The 17,983-nt window shown below is 44.4% G+C and overlaps 7 protein-coding genes across 7 annotated transcripts; 3 read left to right on the forward strand and 4 right to left on the reverse strand.

Moving 5' to 3' along the window:
• The first annotated feature begins 259 nt into the window (after positions 1-259).
• LOC131271441 (zinc finger and SCAN domain-containing protein 29) lies at positions 260-1,404 on the forward strand. The gene is made up of 2 exons (XM_058272874.1): positions 260-721; positions 796-1,404. The coding sequence occupies exons 1-2, from the start codon at positions 415-417 to the stop codon at positions 1,164-1,166; spliced, it is 678 nt and encodes a 225-aa protein (XP_058128857.1). The 5' UTR covers positions 260-414; the 3' UTR covers positions 1,167-1,404.
• Positions 1,308-2,937, reverse strand: LOC131271439 (uncharacterized). The gene is made up of 3 exons (XM_058272872.1): positions 2,110-2,937; positions 1,941-2,037; positions 1,308-1,856 (listed from the first exon to the last, which is right to left on the reverse strand). The coding sequence occupies exons 1-3, from the start codon at positions 2,853-2,855 to the stop codon at positions 1,362-1,364; spliced, it is 1,338 nt and encodes a 445-aa protein (XP_058128855.1). The 5' UTR covers positions 2,856-2,937; the 3' UTR covers positions 1,308-1,361.
• Positions 2,938-6,195: 3,258 nt separating this feature from the next.
• LOC131258621 (uncharacterized) lies at positions 6,196-7,203 on the forward strand. Its single transcript, XM_058259974.1, has 3 exons — positions 6,196-6,577; positions 6,642-6,680; positions 6,751-7,203. Exons 1-3 carry the CDS (start codon positions 6,265-6,267, stop codon positions 7,110-7,112), a joined length of 714 nt encoding a protein of 237 aa, XP_058115957.1. The 5' UTR covers positions 6,196-6,264; the 3' UTR covers positions 7,113-7,203.
• Positions 7,204-7,675: 472 nt separating this feature from the next.
• On the forward strand, positions 7,676-8,946 carry LOC131267808 (very-long-chain (3R)-3-hydroxyacyl-CoA dehydratase 2). The gene is made up of 3 exons (XM_058270778.1): positions 7,676-7,869; positions 7,974-8,094; positions 8,161-8,946. Exons 1-3 carry the CDS (start codon positions 7,799-7,801, stop codon positions 8,665-8,667), a joined length of 699 nt encoding a protein of 232 aa, XP_058126761.1. The 5' UTR covers positions 7,676-7,798; the 3' UTR covers positions 8,668-8,946.
• An 81-nt stretch (positions 8,947-9,027) lies between these two features.
• Positions 9,028-10,029, reverse strand: LOC131267715 (very-long-chain (3R)-3-hydroxyacyl-CoA dehydratase 2-like). Its single transcript, XM_058270696.1, has 3 exons — positions 9,886-10,029; positions 9,600-9,720; positions 9,028-9,535 (listed from the first exon to the last, which is right to left on the reverse strand). The coding sequence occupies exons 1-3, from the start codon at positions 9,963-9,965 to the stop codon at positions 9,035-9,037; spliced, it is 702 nt and encodes a 233-aa protein (XP_058126679.1). The 5' UTR covers positions 9,966-10,029; the 3' UTR covers positions 9,028-9,034.
• Positions 10,030-10,332: 303 nt separating this feature from the next.
• LOC131271442 (large ribosomal subunit protein eL30) lies at positions 10,333-11,432 on the reverse strand. The gene is made up of 4 exons (XM_058272875.1): positions 11,364-11,432; positions 11,208-11,263; positions 10,987-11,132; positions 10,333-10,655 (listed from the first exon to the last, which is right to left on the reverse strand). The coding sequence occupies exons 2-4, from the start codon at positions 11,226-11,228 to the stop codon at positions 10,460-10,462; spliced, it is 363 nt and encodes a 120-aa protein (XP_058128858.1). The 5' UTR covers positions 11,229-11,263; positions 11,364-11,432; the 3' UTR covers positions 10,333-10,459.
• Positions 11,257-16,863, reverse strand: LOC131261956 (uncharacterized). Its single transcript, XM_058263838.1, has 3 exons — positions 13,243-16,863; positions 11,364-11,371; positions 11,257-11,263 (listed from the first exon to the last, which is right to left on the reverse strand). The coding sequence occupies exons 1-3, from the start codon at positions 16,861-16,863 to the stop codon at positions 11,257-11,259; spliced, it is 3,636 nt and encodes a 1,211-aa protein (XP_058119821.1).
• Positions 16,864-17,983: the final 1,120 nt, after the last annotated feature.

Genomic DNA, 17,983 nt, shown 5'->3' on the forward strand with positions numbered 1-17,983 from the left:
ATGCAAAACATTTGTTGCATTACATTTTGCAGTTAGAATTCATCCAACATAAACGTTAAATATAGTGTTACGGAATTAAATTGTAAATAACTGCAGACATTCAGTCAGAGGTGTGTTTTCAAAGAATATTACAAAACTTTCTTAGCATGTTTTGCTATGGTAACGTCAACACTTTTCGACTTACGAAACCTAAAGTATACTAGCCTTGATTCTTGTTGTTTAGCTAAAGTGAAAACAAAACAACGATTCTTGAAATACTCTTTGGTTAGCTGTAAATTGCTTCCTTTTATAACTACGAGGTCGAATGCAAATTCCCTATTACGATTGATAAAATATAAGACGAACTAAAAATAAATAACCAAAGGAAAGTGAAGTGTATACATAAGAAGGCCTTCTGGCAACATATAGTAAACGATGGCAAAACGAAACGTTTGGACTCCCGATGAAACGAAGGAACTGTTGTCAGTGATAAAAGATCTAAATTTGATGAAATCTTTTGGGGAAGAACGCAACAATAAGCTGTATGAGACGGCGCAAAACGAGCTGAAGAATCGGGGGTACCACGGTAAAGACGCATTCCAAATCGAGCACAAGTGGAAAAATTTGAAGCGAGCATACTACAAAACGAAACGCGAAAATTATCTCACAGAATCATGCGAATTTTTCGAGGAGCTTGAAGAGCTCATGTCCCTCAGAGGCAATTTCACGCCCAAACCAAAAGGTAGGTCTGCGAACGTGTTGATTAGTGGATAAAACATTAAATGTTGTCCACGCGTACTCTGTGTGTATTTACAGAAGGCATCAAACGAACCAAACCGGTCCTGGAGAGCTTCGACATTTTGCTAGCAAAGATAACCAAAGCCGAGAAGGAAAACAACGAAGAATTCACCAGGAAGGAAAAGGATCTGATCGACTATCAGTTCGAGCTGTACACGCAAGACGAACGGCAAAGCACGTCGAAGCTTTCCCAGCTGCTCGCTAAAAACATGGAAGACTTTTGCGCTCGCAGTCAACAAGTTCTGGTCGAGGAAGGGCTGCTTGCTTCCAACGTAACGTTTCTGGAAATAACGGAACAGGCCGATGAAGGCGAACCGGTTGGTTCCATCGTAAAGAAGGAAGTAGTGAAGGAGTTCTATCAGACGTGGAGGGAAGAGGAGACCACTTAAAAGAAAGGAATCATGGTTTTGATATGTAGCTCATCAGAATGTAAGAATAAATTTAATGCTAATGCCTACAAATACCATTTGAAGATTAGTTTCCTAAGGTTGGTATTGCAGCACGGAAAAAGCATAATTTAACTAAACTAGTTCTCGGGAAAGATTATACTTTTATTGATGCAAAAAGTGAAACTAAATCGTGTGCTAGTTGTCCCCACTGATAAAATATACATGACCGTAATCGATCGACCGGTATAACATATACTTCGACTGAACATATTCCTTCAGAACATCCCGCACGGCTTCCCCTTCCACGGTGGTGGTGTAGCTTGTGAGCGACGAATTGTCTGGCTGGGGGAACTTTTGTTCGGAGTCCCTCAGCAATTCTGTCCACTCGTCGCAAAAGGGAACCTGTCGTTTTTCCAGCAAATTGTGCAAAATGCAACACGTCAAGAGAATCTGTGGCACGAAGTTTATGTCGATGTCGATTTTTCTCTGGAGTATCCTGAACCGGGCACGAAGCTTTACGAACGCTTCGTCTACCACGTTTTTGGCTTTTGCAAGATGTTCGTTGAAAGTTTCCTCCTCTGATGATAGGGACATCCCGGTGTAACCATGCATTAGCCAAGGCAGCAGTGGGTAGGGCGCATCGGTTACGATGAACGATTTTACCGTATTTTCGTTGATACTCTGACAGAGCTATTAGGCGGTGAAAGGAATGACAAACGTATATTAGCAACCAGAGAAAGGTAGTGGTGTATCGGTGCAGGAGTTTTAACGTACCATTTCAACATTCGAGAAATGCTGGTAAAGTCCCGAATCTCCGAGTACGGCCGCTTCTTCTGTACACCCGACATGGCCACACGTGATGTGCCGAAACCTGATGGACACAAATAGCAAAGGTTAGGATAATGCTATCAACATGTTCGGTTAGTCCGACCGAAATACCTACAAGTGATTGTTATCTACAACGGCCTGCAGTATTAACGAGGGCCATTTTTTTGCATTCGCGTAGTTTTTGGAATCGGCAGCGGACGGCGTTATCGGGATGTGCGTCCTCCCCATTGCGCCTATGATGAGCGGAATGTCGCACTTTTCCTCAAAGCTTTTACTAATGTCCGACATCTCTTCGCTGTTGGGTAGGAAAATCTCCGCATCCATGAAATATTTAACCATCGCCTTACAAAACTGATGCACGCAATTTTTCACGGTCGCCTTGTGCACGCCAAAAAGATTCCCGATCGTGGTGTAGTCCGCGCCAGACGTCAGCTTGTACAGTCCTATGCCCACTTTCTTTTCCGTGCTGCACGACTGTGCCGCCAGCAGTGGATGTGGTGCCAGGTCATTCGTCAGTGTATCCACCAACACTTCGTAGGTGTCCTTGTCCATCCGGAAACTTTCCAGCATAGCCATCTCGTTGCCCTCGGCTTCGTATACCTCCCGGAACCACTTGTCGCAACGGTTCAGTTTCCAAATTTTGCGGGTCGGAATGCTATCGAGAACGACGGTCCGGGCCGTGTTGCACCATTCGGACCGGTGTGCCTCTGAGTTACGCTTCAGCTGGTACCGGAGTCGTTGGAGGAAGATTTTCGACCGCTTTTTCCTGTTCGTTTCATACTGCCTCACCAATTCCGCGCGCTTTGCCGCATACGATGTAAACAGGTTTTCGATAATTTGCCGCTTCTGCTCCTGATCCATAGTGCACTAAATTACAATGTATAAACGAAGCAGCGTATCTTTTCTAAATCCAGTGTTTTCACTACTCAAAGAACGCGCATACTCTTCGAGCGGGGTACATAACTTTCATCGAGGTGGCAGCTGCGCTTCGTTACCAAACGTCAAATGTTATTCACCACAAAAGTGGATCAACCTCGTTCACAAAAAAAAACAAGAAATATCCATCGGTTTCATTGACGGCCGAGCAGTACGCAAGACGCCATGTTTGTGTAGCACCACACGCGGGTGAAAAAGCCGCCAACCAAATAGACAACATTATTCAAACAATCTCATTGCTGGACGTGTTGTATAGTGTTTCTTGTCGTAACCGGTGCAGTTTATATATGTAAACTATGCAGTACTTAGCGAAATGATGGAATAATAGCCACGTTAGTTGCTGGTGATCGTGAAGAATCTCGGATCACCTATCCCGCCATTTCAAGGCTCAGCTGTGCCGGGAGCACTTCAATTACGGCATCCGATGGACAAGCCAAGCCAGACCCTTCTTAACCGCTGCCTCCGATAGAGAAAGCATCTCCTGAATCACCTACATCGGCAATCTGGCGCTAAGCTGATCCGGACACTTCTCAACTGTAGCATCCAGTGGAGTAGGCATCTGTCGGATCATGGACCACTTTTAACGTGGGTTGCAATCAGATGCCCCAAATATGTGTCACTAGCCCCCCTCGTGAGAACAGAATCGCCTAAGAAAATAATAAAAAACTGAGTAGTTTATTAACGTCAAAGTCGTCGATCAAAGTATACAGATTATTTCGGCTTAGTTAAGATGGATCCTGAGCTCGGCAAACATTTTATGGCACTGAACAAGCTGGTAATGGCGATTAAAACAAAACAGGACAAGATAGACGCCAGACTGCTAAGAATAGAAGAAAAATTAGATAAGTTACTGCCGCCCGGTGAAACTGCGTTTGATAAGTTCCATGCGTGCGAAACGTTGGACGAGTTAGAATTATTAGAAAATAATTTAAGCCAATTTGAACTCAACAAAAACGTTTTTAAAGGTTGGTTGCAAAGAAAGATCCACGATAAGCAACCGAAAAAACGAGCATTTAAAGCATTCAGTTTGATAATTAGTCCGACACTGCAGGTGAAAATAACATGGACAGGCCGAGCAAAGGAGAGTTTTGGCATTGCTATGAGAAAATATAATACAGTCCTCGACGTAATAAAAGAAGTCTCGGGCGAACATGTTACTAGTGAGGACGTGAAAAAATGGGTGCAGCTAAAGCTGCACCACAATTGCAACATTACTAATCGTGATAAGCGCGCTACGAAATTCCTGTCACCGATCGTGCACATCGAAATTGTCAAAGAAGAAAACGATTTTAATGTAACAAATGATGTTTATGATACATTACGGGACGTACCGTAGAACTAGAAAGGTAAAAGAGTAAATAAGGCCCCGGGCTTCGTGGTCGGTTGTGGCTACACCTCTTGTGCGACGATTTACCTAAACGTATGCAATTGGTAATACATTCGTTAAATTCATCTTACGAGTATTTGAACCGTAGTGTATTACTTATTATATATTTCTCAAAATTATAACAAACTCTCTTTTTCGGTAGACCTAGCGCAGTCCGCTCCATGCGCTCGTTGCGGGCGCGCCGCCGTCTCCAAATAATTTCTTCGGCTAAACTCATTGTTTCATGCTGTCTATTATCTTCTTCTTCTTCAATGGCCCGCTCGAAGTTGAGCACGTCGTGCTGACATGGCCTGGTCACCAATCGTTCTCCAGGAGCTCGGTCCATGGCTGCAGCCCTCCAACCCCGGTCGCATCCGATGTCTCGCAGGTTCTGCTCCACTTGGTCCATCCACCGAGCTCGCTGAGCTCCTCGTCGTCTCGTGCCGGGCGGGTCGCTGGTGAGCACCTTCTTGGTGGGGCATGAGTCCGGCATCCTCATGACATGCCCCAACCAACGAATCCTGCCGGCCTTCGCCACCGTCAGGATATCCGGCTCACCATGGTGAGCTGTCTATCATGTGTGGTATAATTTACAAAGTAACTTAACATGTAAAAGTATATTAACCTGCATGCAACCTCCACTGCGTGATTAGTTTAAACCGTTATGTTCTTTTAATCGAACCGTTAGCGATCAAATATTCGAAAAGAATGCATGCGTCGCGCTTTGCATAGCTTCAGGCGCTTAATGTGAACCAGTAGGAAGAGGAGAATCTAGCCCAAAAATGGGTAAAAGAGTAAATGAGACCCCGGGCTTTACCCAAAAATGGGTAAAAGGGTAAATGAGACCCCGGGCTAGTTTCTCCTCTTCCTACTGGTTCACATTCGATATACAGCCTGAAGCTATGCAAAGTGCGACGCATGCATTCTTTTCGAATATTTGATCGCTAACGGTTCGCTTAAAAGAACATAACGGTTTAAACTAATAACGCAGTGGGGGTTGAATGCGGGTTAATATACTTTTACATGTTAAGTTACTAGTAAGTAAACTATACCACACATGATGGACAGCATGAAACAATGAGTTTAGTCGCAGAAATTATTTGGAAACGGCGGCGCGCCCGCAGCGAGCGGACTGCGCTAGGTCTACCGAAAAAGAGAGTTTGTTATAGTTTTGAGAAATAAGGGGGGGCCCATGGGCCCCCCTCATACCGCACCACTAGGTTGATTGCGTAGCCGAAATTAACGGTACAAACTACGGTTCAAATACTCGTAGGTTGAATTTAACGAATTAATGTATCACCAATTGTATACATTCAGTTTAAACGTGCACAAGAGGTGTAGCCACGATCGAAAACATGGCGGCCGGGGCCTCATTTACTCTTTTACCCAAAAATGTTTATGGTGTTGTAGATCTATAGAAATTGAGCACCTTGATCGCGAATGGCACGGGTAGAATGAGCTTGTCCCTCTTGTAATAACAATAAAGATCACTTCGGATGCCGTCTGTTATTGAAGCCTTCTGAGGCATTCTGATCTTTTGATATTCTGAGCCTGTTGTAAGTTGAGACTCAAATAAAATCAAACGATTTTGATCGATCGATTAATTCGAACGAAGTCCGTGCTAAGGGCATTTAACGAATCACTCGAAAAATACAGGTATAATCGCTACTAAACTTGGGATTTACTTAGAATAAATCAATATTAACACAATAAAAGGTAAGGGTGCGTTTTTATTTGGAAGTCGTTTAAATAATTCGCGTTCTTTCCATTTGGGCCAAAATTACATGCTGAACCAAATCCTCCACACTTGCTCTATAAGACCACAGTGGTGAAATTGTCTATCATACCATGAAACGTCGATTTTCGTTTCACCTCGGGCAAACAGTTGTTTACAAACACTCGGAGGAAAAGTTCAGCGTTGTTTTGGACTGAAAAAAAACTGGCTTTAGCAAAGTGTACGTTTGCAAAATGGCTAAACGAAACGTTTGGAGTGGCGAGGAAACGATGGAATTGCTGGAAATAATAAAGGAGAAAAACGCGATGGAACTGTTCGCCAACACGGCGCGCGGGAAAAATGAAATGAACGTTTACAAGATGCTGGAAGATGAGATGAAACGGAACGGCTTCGATGGCAAGGATGCGTCGCAGATATACCACAAATGGAAGAATCTAAAGCGATCCTTCTACCAAACGAAAAAGATGAACAAGGGCAGACCTACCTGTGAGTTTTCTGAGGAGTTGGCTGAGATACTCGATCAAACGTATCAACCGAAAAGGAAAGGTATGCTTACTACCCGCTTCCAATTCCGCAGTTGTTTTACGTGACGAGTTTTTTTTTCTTTCAGAGCCACAAGAACCAGTTGAATTGATCGCAGGGGCTCCTGGTACTGTTATGCTCATCTTTCTCAAGTTTCATATCAAGTCGTTAATGATACACTGTTTTCTTTTTTGCAGCTCCCGTGAAAAAGCGAAGCAGTAACCAGTCGAAGACGGTTCGCAATCAGATCATTTCGAAACTGACAAAAGTGCAGGTTGAGAACTCGGAGGAATTCGCCAAAAAGTATAACGAACTGTACGATTATGAGTTTAAGTTGTACAAGCGGAAGGAAAAAGAACAGGTTGCACTGTTCAACCAAATGATTGAGCAAAGTAAAGCAACGTTGGTGGAACGCTGTCGTCAACTTTTCCTCACACCAGTGGTTGATGAGAGCGCCGACGTAGTGGACGATTCAAATGTAGTTGAGATAGAAACTACACAAATTAATAGTAAGGAGGGTATCACGAAACAGTTTTATCAAACGGTGGAGTTTGAGTAACGTCAATCGATAACGGTCGATATGATAAGGAAACACATGTAATTAAAGGCTTATGCATAAAGTGAATCAATGTTTTTATTCAGTGGACAAATTCAATTGCCGAAAAGGACGATGCAAAATCATTGAATTTTTTCAAAAACATTCTTTCGAATCCTTCCCAAGGTTTCTAGACAGTAGGAAAAATTAATGACTGATGACATCGACAGATGATGTACTTCCATTCACCACATTTGTGGTGAATTGGCATATATACACGCTGGAAGTGGGTAGGGTGACCTAGGGCAGAATATATCATGGATGATTATAAATTTATTGCTACGTAAACAAAACGAATCAAGACGAATAATTATGCCTCCTTTTGGGTTGAAACTACACATTCAATCATATAGATATAAACATGTTTAAAGTTCCAAAGGAAATAAGTTTAAGTGGCATATTCTAATTAATAAAAATAAGACTGTAAACAGTATGGTCTACTTTGCCCTACATACTCCTACATTGCAAAGGTGAAAAAGCAACCCCGACCGACAAGTGTGGAATTCATTATTTACGTATCCAATCCACTGCCGATCGACACCGCAGTCAAAGGTTGTGCGGAGTTTCGAGTCGTTTTTTGCCGTCGTTCTCAAACGATCAAAAGCTGGTTTCCTTACTTCTGTGTGCTTACGTAAGCAGAATCGAGCGAAATGGCAGCAAAGGAACCATCGCCGATCGTTAAAGCGTACCTAATTTTGTACAATGGTGCACAAGTTTTGGGGTGAGTACTTTTCCGAAGGAAAATTCATACGATCGAGCTCGAGAAAGGGGATTGACTAATGACCTAACTTTCTCTTTGCCTCCGACGCTGCGGACCCTTTACAGCTGGACCTACATGTTATATCAACTGGTGGCATACTATACCCTCGATAAGGGGACGGATAAAACGTTGTGGGATTATCTGGGCCTTACTGTGATCCTCTTCCAAAATGCTGCCCTCCTCGAGGTAGGTCAAATTTCAACTGATCCAAGTGATGATGTTACCGGAACCGAATGGTTTTTGCTTTTGCAGATTGTCCACGCATTCACCCGAATCGTACCGAGCAATCCGATCCTAACCACGTTCCAGGTGCTCTCCCGTGTTGTGGTCGTTTGCGGGGTGGTAATGGCAACGCCGACGGGAAAAGTTTCACCCGGGCTACCGTTGGCAATTCTCGCCTGGTCGATCACGGAGATCATCCGGTACGGGTACTACGCCCTCAATCTGGTCGACGCTGTCCCGCAGTTACTCATCTTCCTCCGGTACACCACCTTCATCGCGCTGTACCCGATCGGTGTTACCGGGGAACTGCTGTGCTTCTACTGGGCCCAGTCGCACGTTGGCGAAACGAAACAGTGGAGCGTCGAAATGCCGAACAAGTACAACTTTACCTTCTCCTACTTCTATCTGCTGTGGATAGTGATGCTGCTGTACATCCCGCTGTTCCCCCAGCTGTATCTGCACATGTTCGCCCAGCGGAAGAAGATTTTGGGCGCACCGTCCGGAGCTGCGGCGTCTGCCAAGCAGAAAGCGAAGTGACTAGATGCATTTGGGTTTCCTGCCTGAGCGTATGCATACGAATTTGCATACACGTTTTCCTACTGTGGAGGAACATTACCTTAATGTTACTTTATTCTTCCTTTAGGGGTGATTTCTTTCTCTTACGTTTCATCAGGATTCCATGGACTGATAAGTTAACAAACTTTAGCTTTAAGTTTAAGTTTAATTATATTCCATTCCGTTGTGGTGGTGTTTGTGGACACGTGTGCATTTTTGGTCTGGGTCGTTAAACGAATAATAAAAGTATTTAAAACGGTACCACGTAAGAACATGTTTTTCCTGGATCGTGTTTGACTCAAAAACTATCAGCAAAAATGACACTTTTTCTTCTGCACACCATCAGTCGTCAGTTTGATTTGCTCGCCTTCGGTGCATTGCCTCGTCCGAGAACCTTTCGCCGCTGGGAAAACATATGCAGATACATCTGCGGGAACATCGGCAGATAGCCGACCATCATAATCCAGACAAAGTAGTAGAACGAGAAGGTAAAATTGAATCTATTCGGTAGCCCAAGGCTCCACTTGCCGGTTTCCGCAAAATAACTCTGCGCCCAGTAGCCACACAGCAGTTCGCCCAAAAATCCGCACGGGTACAGTGGGATGAAGATGGTGTAGCGAAGCCACACCAGAAGGGTGGGTACGTTGTCCAACAGCAAATGGGCTACGTAGTAGCTGTAGCGCACGCTTTCGGTTAGGCTCCAGCAGAACAGTGACAACGGCAGTCCCGGAGACCGTTGCCCGGTCGGGGATCCATCGATTGCACCAGCCACGACCATGCAGCGCCCGAATGTCTGAAGAAAGGTGATTGCTACGTTGCTAGGAACGATGCCAACGATGGCATGCACAACCTGAAGAAAGGGGATTATGTTTCAGTGATCGAAAAACAGAGGAAGAAGGTGGGGTGAATATTACCTCTAGTGTGGCCAGCATTTGAAAAAAGTAAGTCGTCTTCCCGACCTGACTCCATAGTGTATCGAGCGTCTGTCCGTGGACGAAGAAGTGGGCCAAAAATTGGATGAGAATGTACGTCCAGCTGGGATCAAAGGGCGTACCGGAAAATTAAAGTCAGTGGATTTTGAATGATAACGATGCGTGTATCGTGTGTTGTCTGGCTGTGGCTGGTGGAACTTATTAATCTCGCTCGCTCGACGACGTGTTGTGTTGCCGGCAAGAATGGAGAGATAACCAGAAAGCTTACCCGGTGAACTGTGCTGAATTATAAAGCGCAAGATACACTTTCAAAAACCCGGTGGGTCTACTTTTCTCACGCTGGGTCATGTTGAATAATATTTTAAAACATGGGGCTATCTAAAACTCAATTTAACTTTCTTTGGTTCGACCGAACGCGACCGATTGAAGTCCACCGCGATAGTGAACAAGTTTTGATGAACATTTGGAATGAACGGGTCGCGATAGTGACCGAACTTCATTCTGTAAAATTCTGACGTACCGCTGGTTCCCTTTTCGGTACACCTTCTGTGTAGTCAACTTGAGTAGATAGTGAATAAACAGATAACCAAGTAAATACATCCTTACTAATCATATTTGAAGTAGTTTTTGAAAATTCGAAAAAAAACTAACTTACCCTACGAACAGCTTAATCCCCATGTCATCATTAAACTACAAAATAAAATGCATTGGCTTTAAGATACCGTGCGATACCATCTGCTGACTCACACGAACATCTTTACCACGTTTTATTTCCTGTTCATCGTCCATCTCCATACGATGGAAACGCCAACAAACGATATATTTACACCGATTAGCGACATTTACTGTGCGGCACCGGCACCACCAGCTTGTGCTTCCGGCAGGCTGCGGATGATATCGGAGTCTCCGGCATCGGTGATCGAGAGGGTGCACACGCGGTAGTATTTACCGCAGGCCGTTCCCAGCTCAATGTTGTTGCCATTGTAATGGTGTACACCGGTCTTGGCCAACATCGCGTAGTACTCGATCTCAGATTTGCTGTGGTTGCGCGAGATGAGTGGGGGAGGGGAAAGTAATAACGTTAGTTTCATTGACCGGCTTACCTGAGAACGAGTTCACCGTAGTTCCATCGATTATATGCTGCGCGTTTTCAGGGTTCACCATTTGGACCATTCGACTTGACGAGATATGCAGACAAGGTGATTTGCGCACCCCGGGGGCGCCCAGTTGGGCTAGGATTACTCCATAGGTTTTCCAACGACAAGGAAACATACTTCTCAGTCAAGTCTGACTCCATATGGTTCCACATGAACGTAGCGTTGGCGATGGGAAAACTCTACTTCTCAGTAATCTTGTATCAGTTACTCACCGAAGATGGGGGGTGTTATTGGCAATAATGATCAATTTAGACTTTCCCTGGCGGAGAGTCTTGAGGGTCTGCTTGTAACCCAGGCAGTACTTGCCAGATTTCATCACCAACGCCAGGCGGGAGTTGATGCTCTCCAAAGCCTTTTTCTGTAAGGAAACACATGACAAAAAGTTAGGTTATGTCGAAGTTGTCCACGTTCAGCCAGCACAGTCACTACATACCTGCTTCTTGGCGGTAACCATCTTGCACAATTTACAAAGATAGACGTCGCTAACAACTGTGAATAACAATAAAACAGGAGTTAGAAATTAGTATATCCCACGGGCCGAGAAGGAATTACCACACTTTACGATTGCAGACCGCGTAGCACGTCTTACCTGGTCAACTGCTAGTGCGGAAAAGAACATGACAGTTCACCGCACACTTGAGTTCAATGACAATTCGTGTCATTTTCGTTTGAACGGCAATTGCAGATCCCATACAGCAAAACTACTCATTTCTAAAATAATCTGTAGAAATTGAGAAATAACCTACCAAATTGTGTATACACCTCACAAAATCCATCTGAATGGTTTATCTGACTTAAACATACATATTTAGTAGTTTTATCAGACAAAACGTTATTTCATGCAGCAAAAATGAGCTACAGTAGTATTCAAACCAGATGCTTAAACGCACTCCTTCAATATATAAAGAGCACTATATAGTGATCTCTTTTACTCTCGCGCGTAAACGGTACCTCTGTAATTCGTTTATTTGTCGTTCCTCCCAAAGTCAGTACAGGTAAGCAGGTCTGTTCACGTAGATCAATTTGTTTACAATGGTTGTGGAACTATTTAACCTTCAGGTCTACGACCAAAAATACCTACGTTAACATACGACCGCCTACCCGGGTAGGCCATACGTTTTGTATGGGGGTTTGCATTTTGCTGTGCTTCAAAGCTAATATCTTTTGTTCTAGATGCCGTAGTGAGTTGAAATTTTCAGTAATGATACTTAAGAATGTTTTCTAACACATCCCATTCAAATGATAATATTAAAAATTCGATAAGTAAGTAATTTTTTCATTCAAATATATTTTATCCCATAGATCTACAATCGCCAACTCTGTAAACCATACATTTTCCATAAGTTATTGTGTTTGTTTATATTTCTTAAGTTTCTGGTGAAGTAACTTCTTGGTGCCTTCAACATTTTTGCTTATAAATTGAAGTTTCAAAGATGTAGAAATATTTTTCTATTAAATTTTACGTTTTGGAAATGTTCATGTTCCTCAGTAAATTCAGTGGCATATCTGAAGGAAATTCTACATTATACATTGTTACATCTGATATTTAAGCCTTAACATTTTAAAACTTAGCTCATATACATAAATTCGATCGTTTTGTTTCAAACGATAACAGTTTCTTTTGTATTTAATTCAACCCGTTGCATCATGATTGTTCCCAAATAAGGTTTTTAATGTTCTTGCACTCTTCGAAATAATTAGATTTGGACAGGTTTTGATCTCGAGCATAGGTTGTTTTATTCACTCAACTGATTTTATTCCTTGATCGTACCGATAAAACTTTTGTCCTTTTACGTCCGCTTCTGACTTGCTACTGGCTTGCTTATTTCCACTCCTTCCAGCTACTCCGTTGTCAATTCCGCTCCTGGGTTCGAACCTAGCCAGCTATTATGGTAACTATTTTGTATGGTCCGAACGGCTCGAGCAGTTCGAGTACTTTTAAAGTGGACGTTCGTAACACTCCCCCCCAGTACGACAATCCTAATTGTCTTACTCTGTATTCGGGAGAACGTCCAATACTGCAATCTTAGTAGCCGGGCGCTCGTATAAGGCGCCGGAACTTCGTCCGTGAGGCTTGTAAGTACCTCGTCCGTGAGGCTTTTGAAGGAACAAACTGCCGATAAATTCGTCTTCACGGTTCTTACTAGTCGCTCCCATGACCCGCCCATGTGAGGCGTAAGTGGAGGATTAAATACCCAGTCCGTCTCTGAGTCGATGAATTCGGTGGCTAGTCCATTCAGGTCGATGTGTTCTGCGAGTCTAATCAGTTCACGTTGCGCTCCTATAAAATTGGTTCCTCGGTCGCTGTAGAACTTGCGGGGACGGCCTCGTCTGGTGATGAAATTTCTAATCGCCATGATGCAGGAACTGGTTGTCAATGAATTCACCTTTTCCATGTGGATCGCCCGTGTAGTGAGACACGTTGCTAGCATTATCCAACGCTTTTGGTTGCTTCGGCCTACAACTACCTCGATTGGTCCAAAATAATCGACGCCGGTGTGCGTAAATGGCGGGGAAAATGCAGCTAGTCGACCGGGTGGTAAATCGCTCATCATCGGTGGCTTTGGCACTGCTCTCTCATTTTTACATTGTTGACATTTGCTCCGGATCGTAGAAAGACGTGAACGCAAGTGACTGATTTGATATTTTTGACGAATTTCGTTGATGACCGTCTCGATGTTCTGATGATGGTAGCTCTGATGGAAGTACGCTACGAGCAAATCTGTGACGTGATGTTTGCTGGGTAGGATAATCGGGTTTTTAGCTTCTTCGGTGGCATAGCTATACGCTGTGATTCTGGTTCTCATACGCATGACGCCATTCCGATCGATCCACGGAAGAAGTTTGTACAATGCGCTCGTTTTATAGGTGAGCATGTCGCTCTGGATGTCCCACCACATTCCCAATACTTTTTCCATCGATGGTTCTGAGGAAAGATCTAGATATTTGTTGACGGGACTGCTCTTTTGAACCGCTGATATGACCTCTGTGGAGTTTGAGATCCAATTCCTGATCTCAAAACCCCCTGCTGCATGTACCAGGCCTACGTCGTTGATCAGCTTCGCCGCCTCTGCCTCCGTTTTAACACTTATCAGCAAGTCATCCACGTAATGAGACTTTACGATAGCACTCCAGGCCTCTGGATGACTAGCTTGATACTGATCTGCGTTGAGGTTCTTGATGTATTGTGCCGTACATGGCGAGCAGCAAGCTCCAAAGGTCATGACTTTCATTGCGTACACTGCTGGTTTCCCATCGTCCTTTGTCCACAAAAAACACTGGTACCGTTGGTCCTCGTCGATGATGCCAATTTGATGGAACATCTCGCGGATATCTCCGGCTATGCCAATGCGATGAACCCGGAAACGAAGTAGGATGTCGAACAATGGAGTGACGAGATCAGGTCCTTTCAATAACATAGAATTCAGGGATAGCCCTTGGTGAGTTTTGGCAGCTGCATCCCACACTATTCTGACTTTCCCAGGTTTGTTAGGGTTAACGACGGGAAAAATGGGAAGGTACCACTTGACATCTGCTTGTTCGATTGTGGAAAGTTCACGTATGTAGTCCTTCCGACAATAATCCGCTATGGTTTGCTTGAGCACACGAGCAAGCTCTGGGTCCTTTTCCATACGTCTCTCTAGGTTTCGATGTCTGCGCAGCGCCATATCTTTGTTTGGTGGCAAGTTAACGTTATCAAAACGCCAGAGTAGTCCTGTCTCATAACGCGTTCCGTTGAAACTGGTGCGGGTTTGAAGAATGTTCATCGCGCGCTCATCATCGGCGGCCATCAGCGGTTTTGCAGGTTTTGTCACGCCCATATTTTCTAGCGAGAAATACTCCAACAGGGCACGGTGCATATCTGCGTCTACGTTGTCCTCATAGCGATGAATGTATAATGATGGTGGACTCGATGATTCACCCGCGTTACCTCCTACTGGACCGTATACTGTCCAGCCTAGGCTCGTTTTTGCTGCTAGTGGCTCCCCGTAGCGTCCTTCTTTTATTTTGCGTGCTGCTGCTATTTGGGGATGACTCGCACCAATGAGTATCCGCGGTGTAGCATTCTCGTAAGACACTAACGGCAAGCCTTTAAGATGTTGGTATCGATCAGCCAGATGAGTCATATTTGCGGTCTGAGGTGTGAGCTTGAGATGAGCTACTGTTCTAGCCTTCTTCAAAGTGAACTTTCGCCCTGCAGCAACAATCTGAACGTTTACCATTTGCGACTTTGGTTCCGTCCTGATCGTGCCATCGGACCACTTGACGCTGAGCGGGTTGAGCTTTCCATTCAGTTCCATCTCGTCGACTAACGCTTGATCGATGAGCGTTAATTCCGATCCTTCGTCCAGGAGTGCAAACGTATCGATCTGCTTCCCCGCACCTACAACCGTTATTGGTACGTATTTCAACAACACCGACCCGGATACCGATAGGTGGGTGTTGTGGGACACGTTTAGATTTGGATCGATGCGAGGCTGTTGCAACGACGGGTTGGTTCGTTGATGCTCGTTGTGTAGCAGCTGGTGATGTTTCCGCACGCATCCGTGTTTTCCACACAGTTGAAAACTGCAGCACGCTTCGGGTGGGCCTTTGTATTGCTGCAGGCAACTCCTACAAAGCGCGTTCCGGTTCACCACCTCCCAACGCTCCTGACGTGTCATTTGCTGAAAAGTTTTGCATTCGGTTAATAACTTGCAGTTCTTATTGCAAACGACACAACATTGTCCTGTTTCGGTAGTCCGTCGTCTAGGTATGTCTACAGTGTGCGAGTTTACTCGCCTGCCTCGTCTGTCAGACATCTGGGGCACGCTCGGCTTCTTCTGATCCATCTCCGTTGTCGACGGTATTATAACGCCACTAACCGCTTCGGCTAAAGTGAACAACCAGTCACTAAAAGACGAGAGGTTAGCTTCGGGTAAAGTGGCTTTATGTTGTGCCCACTGGAGCTTTACTGTGAGGGGAAGCTTTCCGACTAACTGGTGCAGTAGTGTAACATTGTATAGGTAGTCCGGAATGTCGCACGCCTCCACAGTTGCACAGTAATTTTGCACTGCCACCGCAAAATCCACTAGTGTTTCCAGTCTGTCTTCTTTGGGGGTGGGAAGAGCGCCTATCTTCAAAGTCAGTTGATGGATTATACGCTCGGGCTGTCCGTATAACACTCTCAATGTATTTATTATCCGGGCATTGTTGCTTGGGTACATCAACAGACTGCGCACAGCTTCCAGCGCTTTCCCGATGAGGCCGTTTTGCAACCGTATCAAATTCTCCTCCTCGGTAAAGCCACACATTTCAGTGGTGCGGTTGTAGGTTGCAATGAATAGCGGCCAATTTTCAGCGTTCCCATCGAATTTTGGAAGTTCTCGGGAAATTGCCTTACGTGCTGCTACTTTCTCCTTATTCAGCCCAGAGTGTTTTTTAGATTCGGCGATCGTATGCGACCCCGACGGAGCATGGCTTTGCTTAATTGGACCCTCTGCACTAGTTTGGCGGCTACTAGTCTTACTGGATCGGCTGTAGAGGGAGCAGCCATCCTGGTCTTGTTCTGCTGCTAGGGACAATAACGCATACTTTTTTGCAATATATGCCTGCTCGATGTTTTTTTCTTCTTCCAATTTCCTCAACGAAAGCTCCAGCTCACGAACACGCACTGATGACGCTTGCGAACTATGGGAGGAAAGCGCAGACATGGCCCGCTCCGACTTGATGGCCTTTGCGAGAACAATATTTCCAGATCGCTCACCTATCAACATATCTTTTTGTTCCGTGGCACACACTGACGTACCAGGAACTTTCGGCTCACGCACGTGCTTCGCCATAACCTCTTCTGTGGTTGCCGCTGTGGTTATGTTTCCCGAACTTTCTATGGCTACTATACCACACAATGGCTCACTTGTTGGCTTTCCTCCTTTATCCATGGTGCACACTGACGCTCCAGGAGAATCGATAATCGGCGTACGCACGTGCTTCGCCGAAACCGTGTCTGCGCCCACGATCATACTGCTTCCTGAAGCTTCTGGATTTGTCGGGTTCTCCGCATGCTCGGGTTTCGATGTGGGTTTCGGTGTTCGCGTTACTCTTGGCATGTTCAGTCCTCAATTTCACCAAAGGCACGTTTTTCTTTTACTTTTACTATGAGTAGCAAGTCCAAGATACACGATAGTGCGAAAAAAGTTTTATAATGTTCCCAAATAAGGTTTTTAATGTTCTTGCACTCTTCGAAATAATTAGATTTGGACAGGTTTTGATCTCGAGCATAGGTTGTTTTATTCACTCAACTGATTTTATTCCTTGATCGTACCGATAAAACTTTTGTCCTTTTACGTCCGCTTCTGACTTGCTACTGGCTTGCTTATTTCCACTCCTTCCAGCTACTCCGTTGTCAATTCCGCTCCTGGGTTCGAACCTAGCCAGCTATTATGGTAACTATTTTGTATGGTCCGAACGGCTCGAGCAGTTCGAGTACTTTTAAAGTGGACGTTCGTAACAATGATTTTCTTGCAATTAAAAAATTATTATTTTGTGTAGCAAATGATGAAAGTTCACCTAGAATGCTTTCGATGCCGCTGTGTGGTCCAAAATGTAGCATAATTTGCATATTTGTAGATCGTCTTTGAGTTTATCTCATTACTAATTGTTCGAGGAGTTCGAGGAGTAAAACAGTCTTTCATAGTGTGTCTTAGATAAATTTGGATTGTTTTCAATATAAATATAAAAAGAAAAACCCGAGGGGCACCTCCTTTCACCTACTGGTGGTTTGTCTTGGTACAGAAAAATATAAACTCTCGTACAAAACGTATGACCTACCCGGGTAGGCGGTTGTAGATTTAAGGGGTATAAATCGAAAAATGGTGTAAAAAAATACTTAGAATAAAAATAAAAAGTCGGTTTTCGGCAGAATGATAGAGAACATGTTGCTTGAGGCATTCCAGGAATTTCGATTCGATATAACTGTTCAATTCGAAGTAATTGCAAAATAAAAGGGGAAAACTTACCCAGGTAGGCGGTTGTAGATCTGAAGGTTAATGGTTCGCTAAGAAAATGCTGTAACTTAACACTAGTGACGATATTTAACATAGTGTTTACAGTCAACTGTGTGCTATTGTGCAAGACCAAACACAGTTTTGAATGATATTTCCTTCACACCACAAATCTCAGTTTTGACACTCTGTTGTCAACGGGGGCGGAAAACACCTCATGGCTGTA

The sequence above is a fragment of the Anopheles coustani genome, chromosome 3, assembly GCF_943734705.1.
Source record: "Anopheles coustani chromosome 3, idAnoCousDA_361_x.2, whole genome shotgun sequence".
Classification (NCBI taxonomy): Eukaryota; Metazoa; Arthropoda; class Insecta; order Diptera; family Culicidae; genus Anopheles; species Anopheles coustani.